Here is a 15,896-nt window from a genome sequence, read left to right on the forward strand (position 1 = left end):
CACCTGCTCCAGTAGATTTTGTTACTTATGTTATTCATCTTACATGAGTCACACTTCTCATTGTTAGTTCTGCTTTTGGCTTTTGATGTTGTTCTTGTTTTCCTGTTTCCTGTTTGGTTTCTCCCATAGCTAAAACATATGAAGACATGGATGCTGTACATTACCAATAATACCAGGTACAGCATGAACATATACAAGAATGAACAAAGTGCAGTAAGATGTTTGTAGATTAGCTACATCTGCTGTACATGAGAAAAATACCCAGAATTGTTGGTTTCTAGGCTGGGAATCATGCTGTCAGTGGGACATTTTATCAATATCAAGACAGGGGAATGTCCTTTAATCTAGACAAGTGTTCCAGGGGCATTTGCAGTTAACTTTCCAGTGGTTAGTCCACTTGGGAGGGCGTTCAACATTGAGAAACCCCTGTAGATGTACACATGAATGTCTCTGGACATCTGAGCCAAAGAAACTTTGCTACTAGTGTCTAGTGACTTCACTAGAGTTGGTCATAGTGTATCCTCCCTGTACTCATTCAAAATTATGTTATAAATGCATATTATGAATGAAGGCCTGTGCAGCAAACAATGTTGCATAGACTTGTCATGCACGCATCTCCAAATATTAAAACATCTCGGCTAGCCGGCACCTACATGTTAATATATATGATTGAAATTCATTATTGTTTTTAGTTGTACAACTATTTATTATATATAATATGCCCACTATTTTAAATATATATTAACATTACTGTGAATTTGAAACTGACAATTAGTACGTAGAGCAGACTTTAACAGGAATGCCTTCTCAGTGTCTGCAGCTGTCTGCAAACGAACATAATCTTTGCATAATAGAGGAAGTGCGGCTGAGGAGACTCACAGGCTAAAATGGACATCAGCCAAGCTTAATCCTAAAGGTCAATTATAAATATCCCTATTTTGGAATTCTGTCACACTTTCACTAACCCTGGCTTGCCTCGAGGCCTGCTGGCAGACTCGATGATTTGGTCTTTCCCCCTTAAACTGTGTACCGTGAGGCAGTTAATACAATATAATGACAGGGCACTGAAAGTAGTCCTGTTTATTACTTCTGCCAGAATTATTTCCTGAGTCTTTAGGTGCATTAGAAAAACAAAATAACTGATTGCATAAATATATTTGTAAGGATGAGTCTGCCAACTTTTCTTCACATTAAAAAAGGATTCCTCCCATGAGTCAGCTAGTAGTGTAAATGTGGCAGTTCTAAATTAGTTAGTATAGTACCCCCATATCACAAAGGTTATTTTAATTACAATGGAAATGGTTAAAATGACAACATACAGAATACCTCATATTTAGAACTGCAACACTGGACTGTATGACTCTTGGGTACCATTAATACAGTGACAGGATGTGAAGCTCCCACACTGCATCACCAATGGGACCCCTGCCCCCAGATGTCTCTTTGCCGCCGTTGTGCCAAAAAGTGATTTCCGGTATTAGCCAAAAATCATTGGCTGTATTTAAACTATTGTAAATAACGTGTGGCCTACAGTATAATCTGTGAAATATATGTCAAATATGTCCCTCATGAATGATAGTAATAGTAATTTTGAACCAGAAACAACATAACTGTAACAGGGTAGAAGCTGCAATCAGTTTCTGGCAAAGTGACTTTTATATATTAATTAATTTGCAACAAATATGACATAATGGTTCTTAAATATATCTGAAGTGGCCAAAAAGGACTGGATTGATAATAATAACAGACTCATAAATATATAATTTTTTGGCACACAATCCCTTTTTGGCACAACACAGCCAAGGAGACAACCCCCCGCTCCCCCTTCCCCAAACCACCAAAGCAAAAAACTTTCAACTTACACCTGGTTGATAAACCAAAACAACTGGGAACTACTGTCACCATACACTGCAAAATATTTCAGTGACCTGTGTTATGTTACCTAATTTTTAATTTCAGCATCAGAAGAGCAATAAAAGTCTCTCCACTACATGGCAAACGATGTGATCGATCTTACAGGGTTGTTTATTCAGTCATGGCCATGTTATGGAAAACTAAACAAATTTTTTGGTTCAGATACAGGTCACATTTTTGGATGACAAAAATACCACACTCACATATTGATCTGCTTTAAAGTCTGGAATCACATTTCCACATTTTTGATAGAATTACTGCTATATATATATATATATATATATATATATATATATATATATATATATATATATATATATATATATATATATATATATAAACTTCAAGAAGTTCATTGTCATGTACACCACAAAACACAGTAGTTATGCTGAGCAATGAAATTCTTACTTGTGACTGCATTACACACAATTGAAATAAATAAGTTGAAATAAAATGAAAGAACAAGCATATAGAAAACAAGTATATAGAAAATTTAAAAAGTAAAAATAAATAAATAATAATATATACACATACACCATATATATATATATACACACACAGACACACGCGCCATTCCCAACTTGCCCAATGGGTATTTCCTTCAGCTTCTCTTGTTCCTTCTTCCTGATGTTGCTACTATGGCCTTCTTGCTCTGTTTGTCCACCACTTCTGTGTCCAGTTGGTTAGCCATCACCAGTTTGTCCTTCTGTATCTGGAAGTCCCACGGGACCTTAGTTCATTCATTTTCAACCACCTTTGGGGGCATATCCCATGCTGACCTCAGGACTTCCTGGTTGTATTCTGGTAGTGTAATCCCCTCAGTTCTGACTACCTTCCTTCTTTTTTTTGCCATCTGACTACACTTCTCCAGTGTACACTTCAAATGATTACTGTGGATCAGAGAATCAATATTTTGTTCACTCCTGGCATACAGGTTGATGTCATCCATATCTCTGGCTCTCTTCCACAGTATGTTTTTTGTCCTGTCTCCCTCCCCTCACCCCCACCTGGTCACAACAGATGACTGCCCCTCCCTGAGCCTGGTTCTGCTGGAGGTTTCTTCCTGTTAAAAGAGTTTTTCCTTCTCACTGTCACCAAGTGCTGCTCATACAGTAGGGGGTCGTTTGATTGTTGAGTTTTATTGTAGGATCTTTACCTTATAAGACGTCTCACGGCAGCTGTTAGTTGTGATTTAGCACTATGTAAATAAAACTAAATGGAACTGTACTGAATTGAATTGAACTGAAGTTAATTAAATAGAAGTAGAGGAGGTTGCTCCATTCCATAGTGGGTATCCATAGCGAGTCTGAGGGGGATCAGGCCTATGCAGAGTAGTGGGGAATCCTGTACTTAATGGTGACCTGTGCAGCTGGCTTGATCTTAGCCTCTGGTATTGTTTTCCACATGCCCACTGAGCATTCATCAGGAATTCAGTGGGGATCTTGTACAGTTCTAGGCATTCCAGGATCCATGTGTGAGGCACTGAGTCACAGGCTGTCTTGTAGTCAATCCAAGCAGTGCACAGCGTCAGTCTGGTCTTACACTTGAGTGACTGCTCTGTCTACCAGTAGCTGGTGTTTTGCTCCTCTGATGTTACTGCCAATTCCTGTCTGGGCTCAAGTATTGAGTAGTGTGCACTCTGGATGGTTCATTGACATCTGATTTATTCTCCTGGCTTCTATGTCTCTGGTATACCTCTTCAAGCAGTTAGCCAAGGCTGTGAGTCTTTGCTCACTGTATTTCTTACACACCCCTGTCTTTAAAACACAGCTCTAATAGCTGGCTAACTTGATCTAAACTTGTAGTCTTCTTTTTGATACTCCTCAGAGTTTCAAAATCTGCACTTAAGAACAGAGAGGAATAGAGCTTTTTCAGCCATAGTCCCTAAACTGTGGGATGAGCTGCCCCCTCATGTTAGATTACCTTGCCTCCACCTTGCATGTTTTTATAGTATGCCTCAAAACTCATTTTTATTCTTTAGCTCTTACTCTGGGTTGAAAGCCAAAGTATTCGAAGAGTATATTATCAAGTCAAACTTATGGTTATTAATCAGGTTCAGCTGTTTTGATGTTAATGATGATGCAGAGTGGAAAATGCATCTTTGAGTTATAACGATTTTGTGCTTCATGGCAAAACTTGAAATTCAAAACTCAAAATTTGCCATGCTGCCAGGGTCACGCCCTTTTGACGAAAACTCAGATTTCCTCAGACTTCCTGTTGGTTGTAGGGCATTGCTCCAAGAGGATTTTTTGTGCGTCTTGACCAGTTACATATGTGTATCAAATTTCACACATGTATGGGAAACATAAGGGGTGGAGCTCATCTATTGTATCTTTACAGGTGGCACATTATAAAGCCATATATTCCTAAATAAAATGGAAAAAAAAAATTTTTTTTACACACACGGTACCTGTATGTACGCATGTCTTGCGGCAAGCCAATAAAATGAAACCCAAAATTGGAGCGTTGTTACGGCAACACTGTTTAATATTCTATAAAACACTGAACAATTTTTGATGGTTCACTTGTCTAAGTGATGTTGAGTGATTTTGGGCTCACTGTGTTGAATGCCCTTGGAGGTGTTTGTTAAACAGAAGGCCTGAAAATACAAAAAAAAAAAAAAAAAAAAAAGGCCCCAAAATGACACCTTAAATTCAAAATGGCTGAGTTCCTGTTTGATTTCAGATTATTTTTTGCATGTCACATGAGTCTGCAAAATTTCAGACAGATGAAACGCAGATGATCTTTTGAAATTTTCTAGGTGGTGTTTTGGAGCCATTTGAGGAAATTCAGCTGGTAGCTGTTGAGAAATTGTAGTCAAGACCACAGAGGTGACTGACGCTTCCATGCCAACATTAACAAGATCAGCTCTGACCTGACTGTGCCCGAAGAAGCAGTGCAGCAACTTAATGAATGCAAGAAAGTGATACGATGGCAGATGGTAGTAAAGTGGAACAGGAATTTCTCAATGCTTCCACATGGTTTACACATCGTTTTGTTTGTCACAAATGTGTCCGTACATCGGCTCTTCTCTTTCTCCCTGCTGACATTGTTTACATAACTTAGTTCTATTGGAAGTAAAGACAAATCACAGGCTAGTTTGGTCTTCCCGGGTTTAGAGCAAATTTGTGCAACAGTACGTCTCATTTTCACTCATTGACAAAAGTGTCAATTTCATTATCGTTTTTAATCCTTTTAGGGAGTTTTTATTAGTTATCTTCTCATTTTTGTCATGAAAAAAGTGTCGTTGACGAAAACTATAACGAAAATATTTCGTCAATGATATTAACACTGTTCATGATAATGAGTGAGCCTAAAACAAACGGGGTATTCTACACAAACATCTGTATGCAGTTTAAATTGAACAATACTTTGTTGAAATGATTTTATGCAACAGTAGAGGAAGCACACAAAGGAACTTTCTCTTTATCAAAATAGTTTATTTAGAGGCTTTTGTCACAAAAGCAAGACATACTTTGTCTCTAAATGTCCCCGTTCCACCTCACACTCCTCCAACTAAAAATGTGACACAAACATTGGTTTATCACTTCAGAAGAGCTAAGAAAACAAAATGATTTTTTTTTTTTTTAAAAGCAATACTTCACATCAATGTAGTCTATAATCATATGCATGAAAGGATCTGAGACTATTATTGTACAAGGTGTGAGAATGACCACTACCCTAAAACACAAAAAGGAATCAAGGCATTGGTTAAAGATGGAAGCTGGGCTTCTTACTGTTCCAGGCGCCAAGTATGGATGCTGGGAACTTGGAGATTTGTACAAAGAAGTGTTTTGAGGACGTGCGGGCTGTTGGTATCCTGTAGAGATAAGCCAACAGTCATACCATTCCACACACAAGAAACAGAAGAAGAGACATGAGAACAAGACAATAAAAGGGGGCAGAGAAATAAGCGGCTCAGTTTTTATAAATCTCTTACTTATCACACCACGCGGAAGATACTTCCATTCTACTTAGGAAACAAAGTGAGCAGCAGGTGAACAAGTGCTCCTTACTACTCTTCTGTATCTGTATTCTGAATCCTAAACATACTGTACTCCATTCCTGAGACATCCCTTCCCTTGCCAAATGCCCAGGTATTCCCTTCCAATCGTGAGGTAACTTGTAGCCAAGATATCAAAAGGCTTTTAAGGGGAGCAAACTCAGGAGCACGGGAGTGATCTACGCTTGAAAAATGGTGCAGAGCCCAACAAGCACAAGATGGTTTTTGTGGCATCTACTTCCTGTTCACTCACACTCACGCGTTTATAACCGAACCATACAACATTTTTACATGTCCACTGGAGATCTGTGGGGGGGGGGGGGGGGGGGCACAAAAAAAAAACAAACAAAAAAAAAAAAAACACCAAAACACGTCACCCCGTAATCCTTGGGGTTGCCCAGGCAGACTTTGCATGTAGATGAACAGGTGAAGGCTGGGCTGTCATTTATTTGGTCGGAATCTTTGCTCGTTTCCTGGCGATAGCATCTTCCACAGCCTTCAGCTGCTTCAGCAGCTCCTCGCGCCGGGACAGCGTGTTACTGGGTCTGCCAGAGCCCGACCCTGAGCTGGAGCCTGAGCCAGCAGCTGATGTGGAGCTTGGAGTGGCCAGCTTGCCTTGTGGTGCTGCCAGGTTTTTCCCAGATGATTTGGGGGGTGGAGACAGAGGACGTTTTCTAAGAAGGGAGACAGAGGTAGGGGTTATATCTACCAGCCAAAAGTCGATAAGGTTACATGACTAAAAACGGGAAAAATATCCAATATAGAACACAGAAACAATAATGAGCAACGCTGAGGGGGTGGCTGTTATGGTAAAATTGGTGAACGATTGTGTGAAGTTTGATGGGTGTAGCTTAAACAGTAGTGTTGTAGTACTCGAGCTTGGTCTTGGTCTCGAGACCGCTTTTTGATGGTCTCGGTCTTGTCATGGACTCGGACATTGCGGACTTGGGATTTTATTTCAAGACCAGTCAAGACCACAGCTCTGGAAATATCACTAAATTGCCAGAATATTGTCCAATTTATTTGTTAACATCTTTGCTTTTATTGGATGCAAATCCAACAAAGATTGCGCTCCTCCGCCCTCTCCTAGGAGCACAGCCCCGCAGACTCCGCCCCGGCTAGGTCACTGCCATTATCGCTGCTTACGCCTGTATCATTTCACCACAGTTTGCAATCTACCACAGAGCACGGGCAGTTTCACTCACAATGTGCACGTTTGATCTCACTATGGTCATGCGTGTGCTGCATAAATCAAAATAACAACCAGCATGAACACACGGAGAAGTAAGAGGGAAAATTAAGATCAAAGGAAAATTTCAGGCTTTCTATTCAACAAAAAAGAATCCCAGCATGAAAGGTAAATACCAACCTTCATGTATTTTGATACACAAACTGAAAATGTAATCCAAATTTTAGGGCTGCAATAATTCTCGGAGTAACTCAATTCAATTATTAAAAATCCTCGACACAAATTTGTTGCTTTGATGTTTTGTTTCAACTCTGCAGCTCAGGTGTCTCCGTGTAAGCGGAGCATTTCCTCCACATTAGTTCAACTGATTTCCGTCATTTGGAAAAAAAAAAAAAAAAAAGACCCTTTAACACGAGTCGATCACTGAGATGTTTTTCCACGCCCCCACTTCTCTGTGCTGTGAGTGTGCATGTTTGAATGTGCGCGTGTGTTGTGCAGAGGATGTCAGCTGTTATTTTTTCTTTACATCAGCTGTAGCCACCAGAACAGACCTATAACCACAGTGTACTGGGGAAAGGGGGGCTGCCATTAGCACTAGCAATCGTTCGGTGCCCCCCCACCTCCTTTAGTACAGAGGGGCTCCGTCAAAATGTTTTTTATCTTTAATCCCTGATTAGCAACTAAAAATAGAGCTGCAGTAGAAAAGGAAACTAGAGGATGCTTGTGAATAAGAAGCATTACAGCGTTAGCTCATCCAACCCCCAGTTTTTCAACAAAAACACAACAGCAGCTGCTTTACATGCAGTCTGTATGCACACCTGCAGCAAGCGCAAAGAGGCAGAGCCGTTACTGAGACAGTGAGCTCAGGTGGAGCGAAAGGAGCTCTTGTTCCTGTAACCCCCTAAAACCTTTACTAGGAAAGAGCTGGAGGTCCTTCATCAACCAGCTGATCAGTAAGTGAAGAAAAGAGAACTTTGTAGCTGCTCCATCCACCCTGTTTGTTTCACACAGAGAAACATCTGCAGTACGGAAGTTAAAATATACTGGTGAATTGTTAAAATGAAAAATTATTTCTTATCCAATTACTTGATTAATTGACAGAGTAATCAACTGAATACTTGATTACTAAAATAATTGATAGTTGCAGCCCTACTTGTATTCAGAAAGCCATAGTCAAACATTAGTTTTCAGCACCAGTGCCGCAATGAGGCCTTCAAGAATAAAAAAACTACAGTTCCCAGCAAGATGATGTCACTTCCTGTTGTTGCATTAAAAACGTGATAGTTTATGCTCACAACATGGTGGCTGATATTCAAATGTAGGAAATGCTTTTAGCAGCTGATTGTTAAAAAATCTGGATTATGTTTTTGTCGTGTATGTTTTTTATGTGATTTCTGCAAACTCATTAGTGGAAGGAAACGGCACACTGGGACACATTATATGCATGATATATAAATGTAACTTTCCTGGATTATATGCAAAAATGATCATTCTATCAATCTAATAAGTCCTGATTTAGAGTTCTGCATTGGTTCTATGTACATAACCAAAAATCCTCTCGGAACCAAACCTGACATGCACCTCAAGAAATGTAACTACACGTCCAAAAAGAATGATTACTGCCTAGGCTTCAGAGGTACTTTCCAGTTACATCTTAGGCCCCATCACTCAATTAACAAGCGGGAGCGGCATTTAGCGGTTAGCATTAGCTTACTAATTAGCATTAGCGTTAGCGCTGGGGTGAGAAATATTTCTTGCTAGAACCCTGAAGTTACCATGGCCACCACCAATGGTAACGGCAGAGAAGGAAGTAAGTTGTTTCTCCACCATTAGTACATTGAGATAGTGGTTGGCAGATCGATCCTAATATCGATGATATTAATACCAACGTTGGTAACGGTATTGATCAATATCAGTGTAATGAGATCGATACTTTAGCTTCAGTTTCTCTCCTGTATGCAGTGCTGCGGTTTCATCAAAGATGCGAGCTGACTGTCTAAGTGTTGCACCTGTCACAGCACAGAGCAGGAACACTTTGCTCCTCCCCTCCCCACAGTGTTTTGTTATACTGTCATGTGACACGCAACATTTTATTTCGGAAAAAAAAAGCATTTGCTATGAAACATTTAAAGCAAATTTAAATTTGTACAACTTGTTTATTTAACAAAAACTCTAGAAAATTAGTGAATTTTTTAAAAATTTTTTAAAATTATACTTTCTGAACAATCTACCTGGGAAAAAAGTTTACATTTGTTCTTGAGTGATGATTTTGTACAATTTATTTATGAAAAAAAAAAATCCAGACATCAATATATGGGGAAAATTGTTTTGTTAATGTTCTTTTGTTTCAGAACAATAACTTTTATTTTGATATTTTCTACTCACATATAAACTTTGCCCAATTCTCTCCTGGGTTTTAACTAATTAATGAGCCAAAGGAAAAAAAAAACAGTTAAACTTCATGAAACTTTTTAATAATCATGAAAAATGATCAGTATCAGTATCGGTGATAATGGCCCTGTGTTTACTTGGCATAGGATCGGTACAAAATCTTGCAGTATTGCACACAGCTACATTGAGCAGCATACAGGAGGAGTGACTGACAGTGCTAAGAGCCTCCTGCTGGCTCTGATTGGTTGTTTTTGACTGGGAGCAGTTCAGAGAGGAGGTGGAGGAGCTCGATTTTTTCGCATATTATCAGTCTCATACTGTCCTGACATGATGACAGTTTTAACAAATATGTAAAAACTAGATTTTTTTTTTGTGAAAGTTACATACTGCAGCTTTAATCTGTATAAGATTAAAGGCTTTAGTTCTTACTGTCGATGAGTGTTTGCCATTTTTTTCAGTTTTACACATTTGGCTATGTGGTTTTGAAATAGCACCCATTTTTACAAAGATTGTTGTTGGTTAAAAAACAACATAACTATGTATTGCTTATGAAAGGCACAGAAAAGTTAAGACTATTGTGATGAACTATCAATAATTGTTTTACATTCTGTGATAAATGATGGAAGTCACCCAGAGGTATTAAATAAAGATGGTTATATTTATTTGAGCTGTGAGTGTTTAATATCTAGATAATTTTATGGGAATGTGGATCTTTCAGATCAATTTGAGAAGTGATTTTGATCATGTTTCACATTTTATTATGACATGTCTTGTCAGGTACTGGTCTTGGTCTTGTCTCGGTCTCGACTTGTCTCGGACCCTAAAAGTCTTGGTCTTGTCTCGGTCTCGATACACTCTGGTCTTGGTCTTGTCTCGGTCTCGGATTAGGTGGTCTTGACTACAACGCTGTTAAACAGTATGCAACTATCCTGTGAATTTGAACATCCTAGGTCACACCATTACACCAAGTTATCGTGTTCACAAGATTTTCAGAAAACTTGATCTCTGACCTTTACCATCAGGTCAAACTTGCTGAGATTCAAACTTGTCCAAGATTTTTAGTAGATGAATTTACGGTGTGAGTATGAACATTCTAGGTCTGATGTTAACGCCAAGGCTATGACAATAGCTCGACTTTTTCTTCAAAACTGCCGAGCTAAAAATAAACTTATGTAGCCTGAGAACGTTGGAGAGCTGTTTTCTGTATTCACTACTTCCACTAATCAATCAGCCTCTCTGTTTGATGAACCTACCTCCTATGAGTTTCTCCAGATGTCAGCTATTGATTTTTGGCCAGATGAAATCTCATGTCATGTTTTCTATTGCTGTTTTTTAACTGGATGTTAACTATTGATTAATGTGAGATTATTGGCTAACAACATGGACAAGCTAACAGCATTAGACAGGAGTCAGAGGAGTACCAGGAATGTAGTGTAATGTGCTGTTCAGAAACATGGTTACCAGTGATGTCAGTAACGTGTTACTTATGCTACTTTTCCACCGCTGAAGTGCCGGTGCTCATGCCAGTGCTGGTGCTGGATTCAATGAACCGGCGAAATGCTTAAGAACGGGCCTGTGTTTCCACCGCGTTTCTGTGAACTGTTCCTGTGAGTGGGCGGGTCCTCGTCTGGACACGGAAGCCGAAGAGCGCAAACGTGGGAGAACATGCTCCCCTGTCTTGTGCTGTGAACACATTTTACGGTCCAAACAAAACTACTGCAGCAGCTGTGTGCAGCACAGAGGTCAACACAGACAGAAAATACGAGCAAGACGACAAGTACGCACTTTGCGTCATTTTATCTGTGATATGAACTGATACAAAGCAGGAAGTTCAGCCTTAAGACCCAATCTAATTCACAGCCATGAAAATCGCTTTGCTTTTCTCATGTAATATGGTAGGAAAGTTTATGCTGAGACGGCAAAGTCATGTCCTTCTGCCGCTTTCGTCACGCATTCTTGGTTCCAGACCAGCTAGCTTGCGGGACCTGTTTTTCGGCCGAGCACTGAGTGCGTTCGTGGTGGAAAAAAACACTGAATGGTTCAAATACTGGCACCGGCACCGGAACCCCATTGGTGGAAAAGCGGCCTTAGTAACGCATCACTCTAATCTGACCACTTTTTTTTGGGCAACGAGTAATCTAACAAGTTATTATTTCCAATCCAGTAATCAGATTAAGTTACATATCCAAGTCACTGTGCATTACTATTTTTGTCATTTTCCTTAGTAAAAAAGATATTTTTGTTTTCTTTTTGTGTCTCAGGGAGTGATGTCTGGTCGATGGGACAATTAGTCAAGTCAAGTTTAGTTCTAAAGCACATTTAAAAACATAATAAAACATAAGTAAAAGAAAACAGCATCACTACTGTATCCAGGACTCAAGACTCTAATCTTGACCTTGGTACAGTTAGGAGCATTTCCTCACCAGACCTCAGTGATCTAGTGGAAGTAATTAAGCCACGTCTTCAGCATGAGGACACAAACATAAACAATGGAGGGAGGAGAGCGATGCACGTTTTCTGGCTGGAAATACAGGCACTAATTTGAGTTTGTGTCAGCTAAATATGACAATATCAAGGTTAGTTGTGCACTCGTGCCGGCGACAAAGTAGTAACTAGCTTCAAAAACACTACATCAAATTTAAAGAAACATCTGGAGTCGCAGCACGGCACAGTCAAACTTACAGAGCGAGTCCCACCAGGTGGTGTGAAGCAGAGAGCTGTGACTAATGCAGGAGGCCCCCCACCACCCAAACAACAAAAGCTGGACTTCGGTACCAAACCAGTAAGTGGGGGGGAGCTGAAGAAGTTGGTTGTACAGTATGTAGTAGAGGAAATGCTGCCCTTAAACATGGTTGACTCGCCCTCGTTTTATGGTTATCATTTTTATGTTGAGGTGGGGTGTGTGTGTGTGTATGTGTGTGTGGGTTGCTGGTGTTGTGCCAAAAAAGTGATGTCTGCAATAAAGTGATTTTGATGTTTCTGTGTGCTTTGACGTGTAATGTCTTCGCTTATATTGGTAAATAGAGTGCAGTCAACATGATTTATGAAGAGCTTATATATAAAATGAATAAATAACTTGTTTTGCAAGAATCTTTAGAAGTCTGTTATTGTACCTACATTACAACCAATTCAGTGCTTTCTGGACACTTAAAATATCTATATAGAACTGTGGTGTTATATTTGTTGCAATTTCTGCAGCGTTTTTAGCCAGATGTTTGTTTAAAAAGATATTTTTAATGTCAATGACAATTTTTTTAATCAAGGTAAAAGCTAATATATATATGTCACTTTGACAAAAACTGATTGCAGCTTCTACCTTGTGATAGAAATGCTTTTTCTTGCTCAAATTGACCTGATATAATTTATGAGAGATATGTTTGGCATGTTTCACAGATTATAGGTCAACAAGTCATTGGTTCACCAGTATAATATATTATGTGTACATACACATATAGTATGTTCCAGATTTACATTTATTACATGTATCAAATTTATCTTATTGGTTTTTATATTTTTGTGTATTTTTAGTTTTAATTTATTTAAATTAGTGTTTTTATTCTTTTTATACGATAAATGGTTGCAATGGTTGATTGATAATAACATTTCTTTTTCTGATCATTCACATTTATCTGTTACATTCAGCTGTGCTTTTAACTGTTAAACCCAGAACTTAAGTTAGCATGTCAACATTAATATTAATCAACAAACTAAGATATCAAATTTAAATTTAAAACTAAGCTTAAAAAAAATTCAATTCTTTATTTCAAAGCTAAATAAACAAAAATAAAAAGGCTAAATAACAATCAGAGATTCCTGAATCAGTTGTTATCACAGCATCATACCTTTTAGGTTTTATATTGATAGACAAAAATGTTTAAGGGATTACTTTGACCTCAATTATCTTGTGATGTTAGGAGACAACGACAACAAAAAAATACATTACTTTCTCTTCATGCCCGAAAAAACAAATTCTCCGCTGTCTCTCTTTTTTGCACGTTCCTATTTCCAAACCAAAAAGTAAACTAACATCGACATCAACACGTGTCAACTGGTATAATATAGTTGATGCTACTGTAAAGGAATTAATCAGCTATGACAACCATAAATGTGTTTCAGGTTAGTGCACCCAGTGCAGTAATTAATCAGTACAGTATTAATTAATATTTAACAAAATTTTTTTATTTAGATTTAAGGAATCCAAAGGCCTTAATTTTCTTTATTTTCAGACTCGTTTCCACAGGGGCTGTAAAAGTTTTTAAAAACCTTTACAGCCCCTGTGGAAACCTTACTATTGTTTCATCTCTAATGAGATTTTATCAAATACTTTTTAGTTGATTTTACATTTTAAGGACTAAATTTCTGAATATTGAATTTTTAGAGGAAGTGCAGAATTTCCATAGATAAATGAGTGGCGAAATATTTTAACAGTTCTGTGAACTATGGAGGGCGAGTTTACACAGGATGTAACTACTTACATTAGAGTTTACAAGTTTGTTGTTCTAAAAGCCAGAATTCATCCATAGATCTTTCACAATGTAAATAAGCTGTTTTGTGATAGAAAAAACTAAATGTTATTTAAATTCTTTCATTTGGCTCTGCTTCAAAGAGCTGTAGGATTAAAACATTAAAAAGAATGAAAAAACACTGACCTCTCCTGTCTAACGCTTGGTTCATAGGTGGATAATATGAAGTGGATACTCATAATTAATCATGTTCACAAAATTTTTTTCTGTCCTTTCTATTCAGAGCACAAAACAGAATGCATCATAACACAAAGCATTTATTTCATAGTGGGGATTTTGCACGAGACAGTGAATAACACGTGCAGGGAGGTTTACTATCTGTAGCATGTTCCTCATTTTGGCAAATTACGTTTGCCTGACATGTGGTCAGTGTTTGGCATGAGTCACAATGATCACGGCTGCTTACACAGAGGGTGTGCAACAGAAGGATGATGACTTGAGAATTTCCACAGTTCTAGCTGAATGCTCGCTCTGTTCCGTATGAAGGGATAAATACCACATCCCTTCAGCAATAGTACATCTAAGGTTGCACCAACCTGTCTCCCTGGGGGGGTATGGGTCGGCCTCTGGGTCGATCTATTCGAGGAGAAAGTGGGAGTCGGCCAGGTATCCTCTTATCACGACCTAAAAAAAAAAAAAACCACACCAGTTTAACAGGTAATGAGGAAATTAGGACTGAACTGCATTACAGCTGTTCATGTGCAAAGAGGCAGCATCTCTTCTGACTGCGGTCAGTCTTTATAAAAAGTTTCAACTTCTACTTCTGGTGAGCTCAATTCACATGTGGGCTTGTGTCTTTGTAATACAAGTAAACAGAATGAATGCAGATATTCAAAAGAACCCAGAACTTGTAAATCATAATGGGAACAAGAAGTCATCATTAAACCATAAAAACATGCAAGTTTTCAGGGGGGTAGAGCAGGTCATCCACTAATCTGAAGGCTGACGGTTTGGAAGGTTGGTGGTTCAATTCCCGGCTGCTCCAGTCTCCATGCCAAAGTATCCTTGGGCAACCCCAAGTTGGCCTCCAATGCAACCATTGGAGTATGAATGTATGTGAAAATAGAAAACAGTGCTTGTATGAATGTGTGTGCGAATAGGTAAATGCAAATATGCTGTGTAAAGCACTTTGAGCGCTCAGCTAGAGTAGAAAAGCGCTGTGTAAGAACTAGTCCATTTACTTTGGCATCTTTTTGGTCTTATGTTACTCCTCCCAATTTTTGTGTCCTGGTGGAGCTGAGCAGGCCTTCAGAGTGTACAATTTCAGGTTGGCCTTTACCAGGATTTCTTCATACTTGAGTATCCACAGTATTCCTGACTTGGCGCCATTACCCCTAATTTATAGCGGAAGCCAGTATTTTACTTCCGTTTGCGCTGTTGTTTACAGTTGCGGGCTTACACACTTGCCGTTCATTTAAACATTTTGACACTGCAGTTTCTTTTACCTGGCATAAATGGTACCACATCAGAGGTGGATACATTGCAAGGATGTTTTAAAAACCAGCGAGGACAATTCAGTAACAGTGCCTCACCCGTCACTTCTTACTGACTGGGTAGATGACATGAAACTATGGCCCGAGGTCAGCTACATCGACATTATCAATTACCTTGTTTTTTCCGAAGGCGTTGATGGCAAGGAATCACGTAATTATAAGAGCATCAGATTACCTTCAAAGCAATAAAATCAATAAAGTAATGCTGAACAAACAAGGCAACGCTATTTTCCTTAAAGCAGCTGTAGAGCCGAGCCAGAGCATCGGACAAGCTAAGCACTTAGCATGGGTCATGCTAAGGGAAAGTGGAGTGGTGGAGAGTCAGCTGTTCCTGGAAATCATGTAGTCATGCGGCAGCTATTATGTGGAAGGTATATCACTTA

General features: G+C 38.9%; 1 protein-coding gene across 4 annotated transcripts in view; it reads right to left on the reverse strand.

Annotated features, from left to right (window-relative positions):
* Window positions 1-6,243: 6,243 nt before the first annotated feature.
* Window positions 6,244-15,896, reverse strand: part of zc3h18 (zinc finger CCCH-type containing 18) — a 37,666-nt gene continuing 28,013 nt past the window's right edge. For 2 of the 4 annotated variants that reach the window (XM_030732105.1, XM_030732102.1), the window contains exons 12-13: window positions 14,557-14,644; window positions 6,244-6,591 (exon numbers count right to left, since the gene is read on the reverse strand). In XM_030732105.1, the coding sequence (XP_030587965.1) occupies window positions 6,363-6,591; window positions 14,557-14,644 (317 nt within the window). In that variant the 3' untranslated portion in view covers window positions 6,244-6,362. The remainder of the gene's footprint in view (window positions 6,592-14,556; window positions 14,645-15,896) is intronic. The other 2 variants (XM_030732101.1, XM_030732104.1) reach the window with 2 other exon arrangements.

The sequence above is a fragment of the Archocentrus centrarchus genome, chromosome 6 (genome assembly GCF_007364275.1).
Source record: "Archocentrus centrarchus isolate MPI-CPG fArcCen1 chromosome 6, fArcCen1, whole genome shotgun sequence".
NCBI classification, from domain to species: domain Eukaryota; kingdom Metazoa; phylum Chordata; class Actinopteri; order Cichliformes; family Cichlidae; genus Archocentrus; species Archocentrus centrarchus.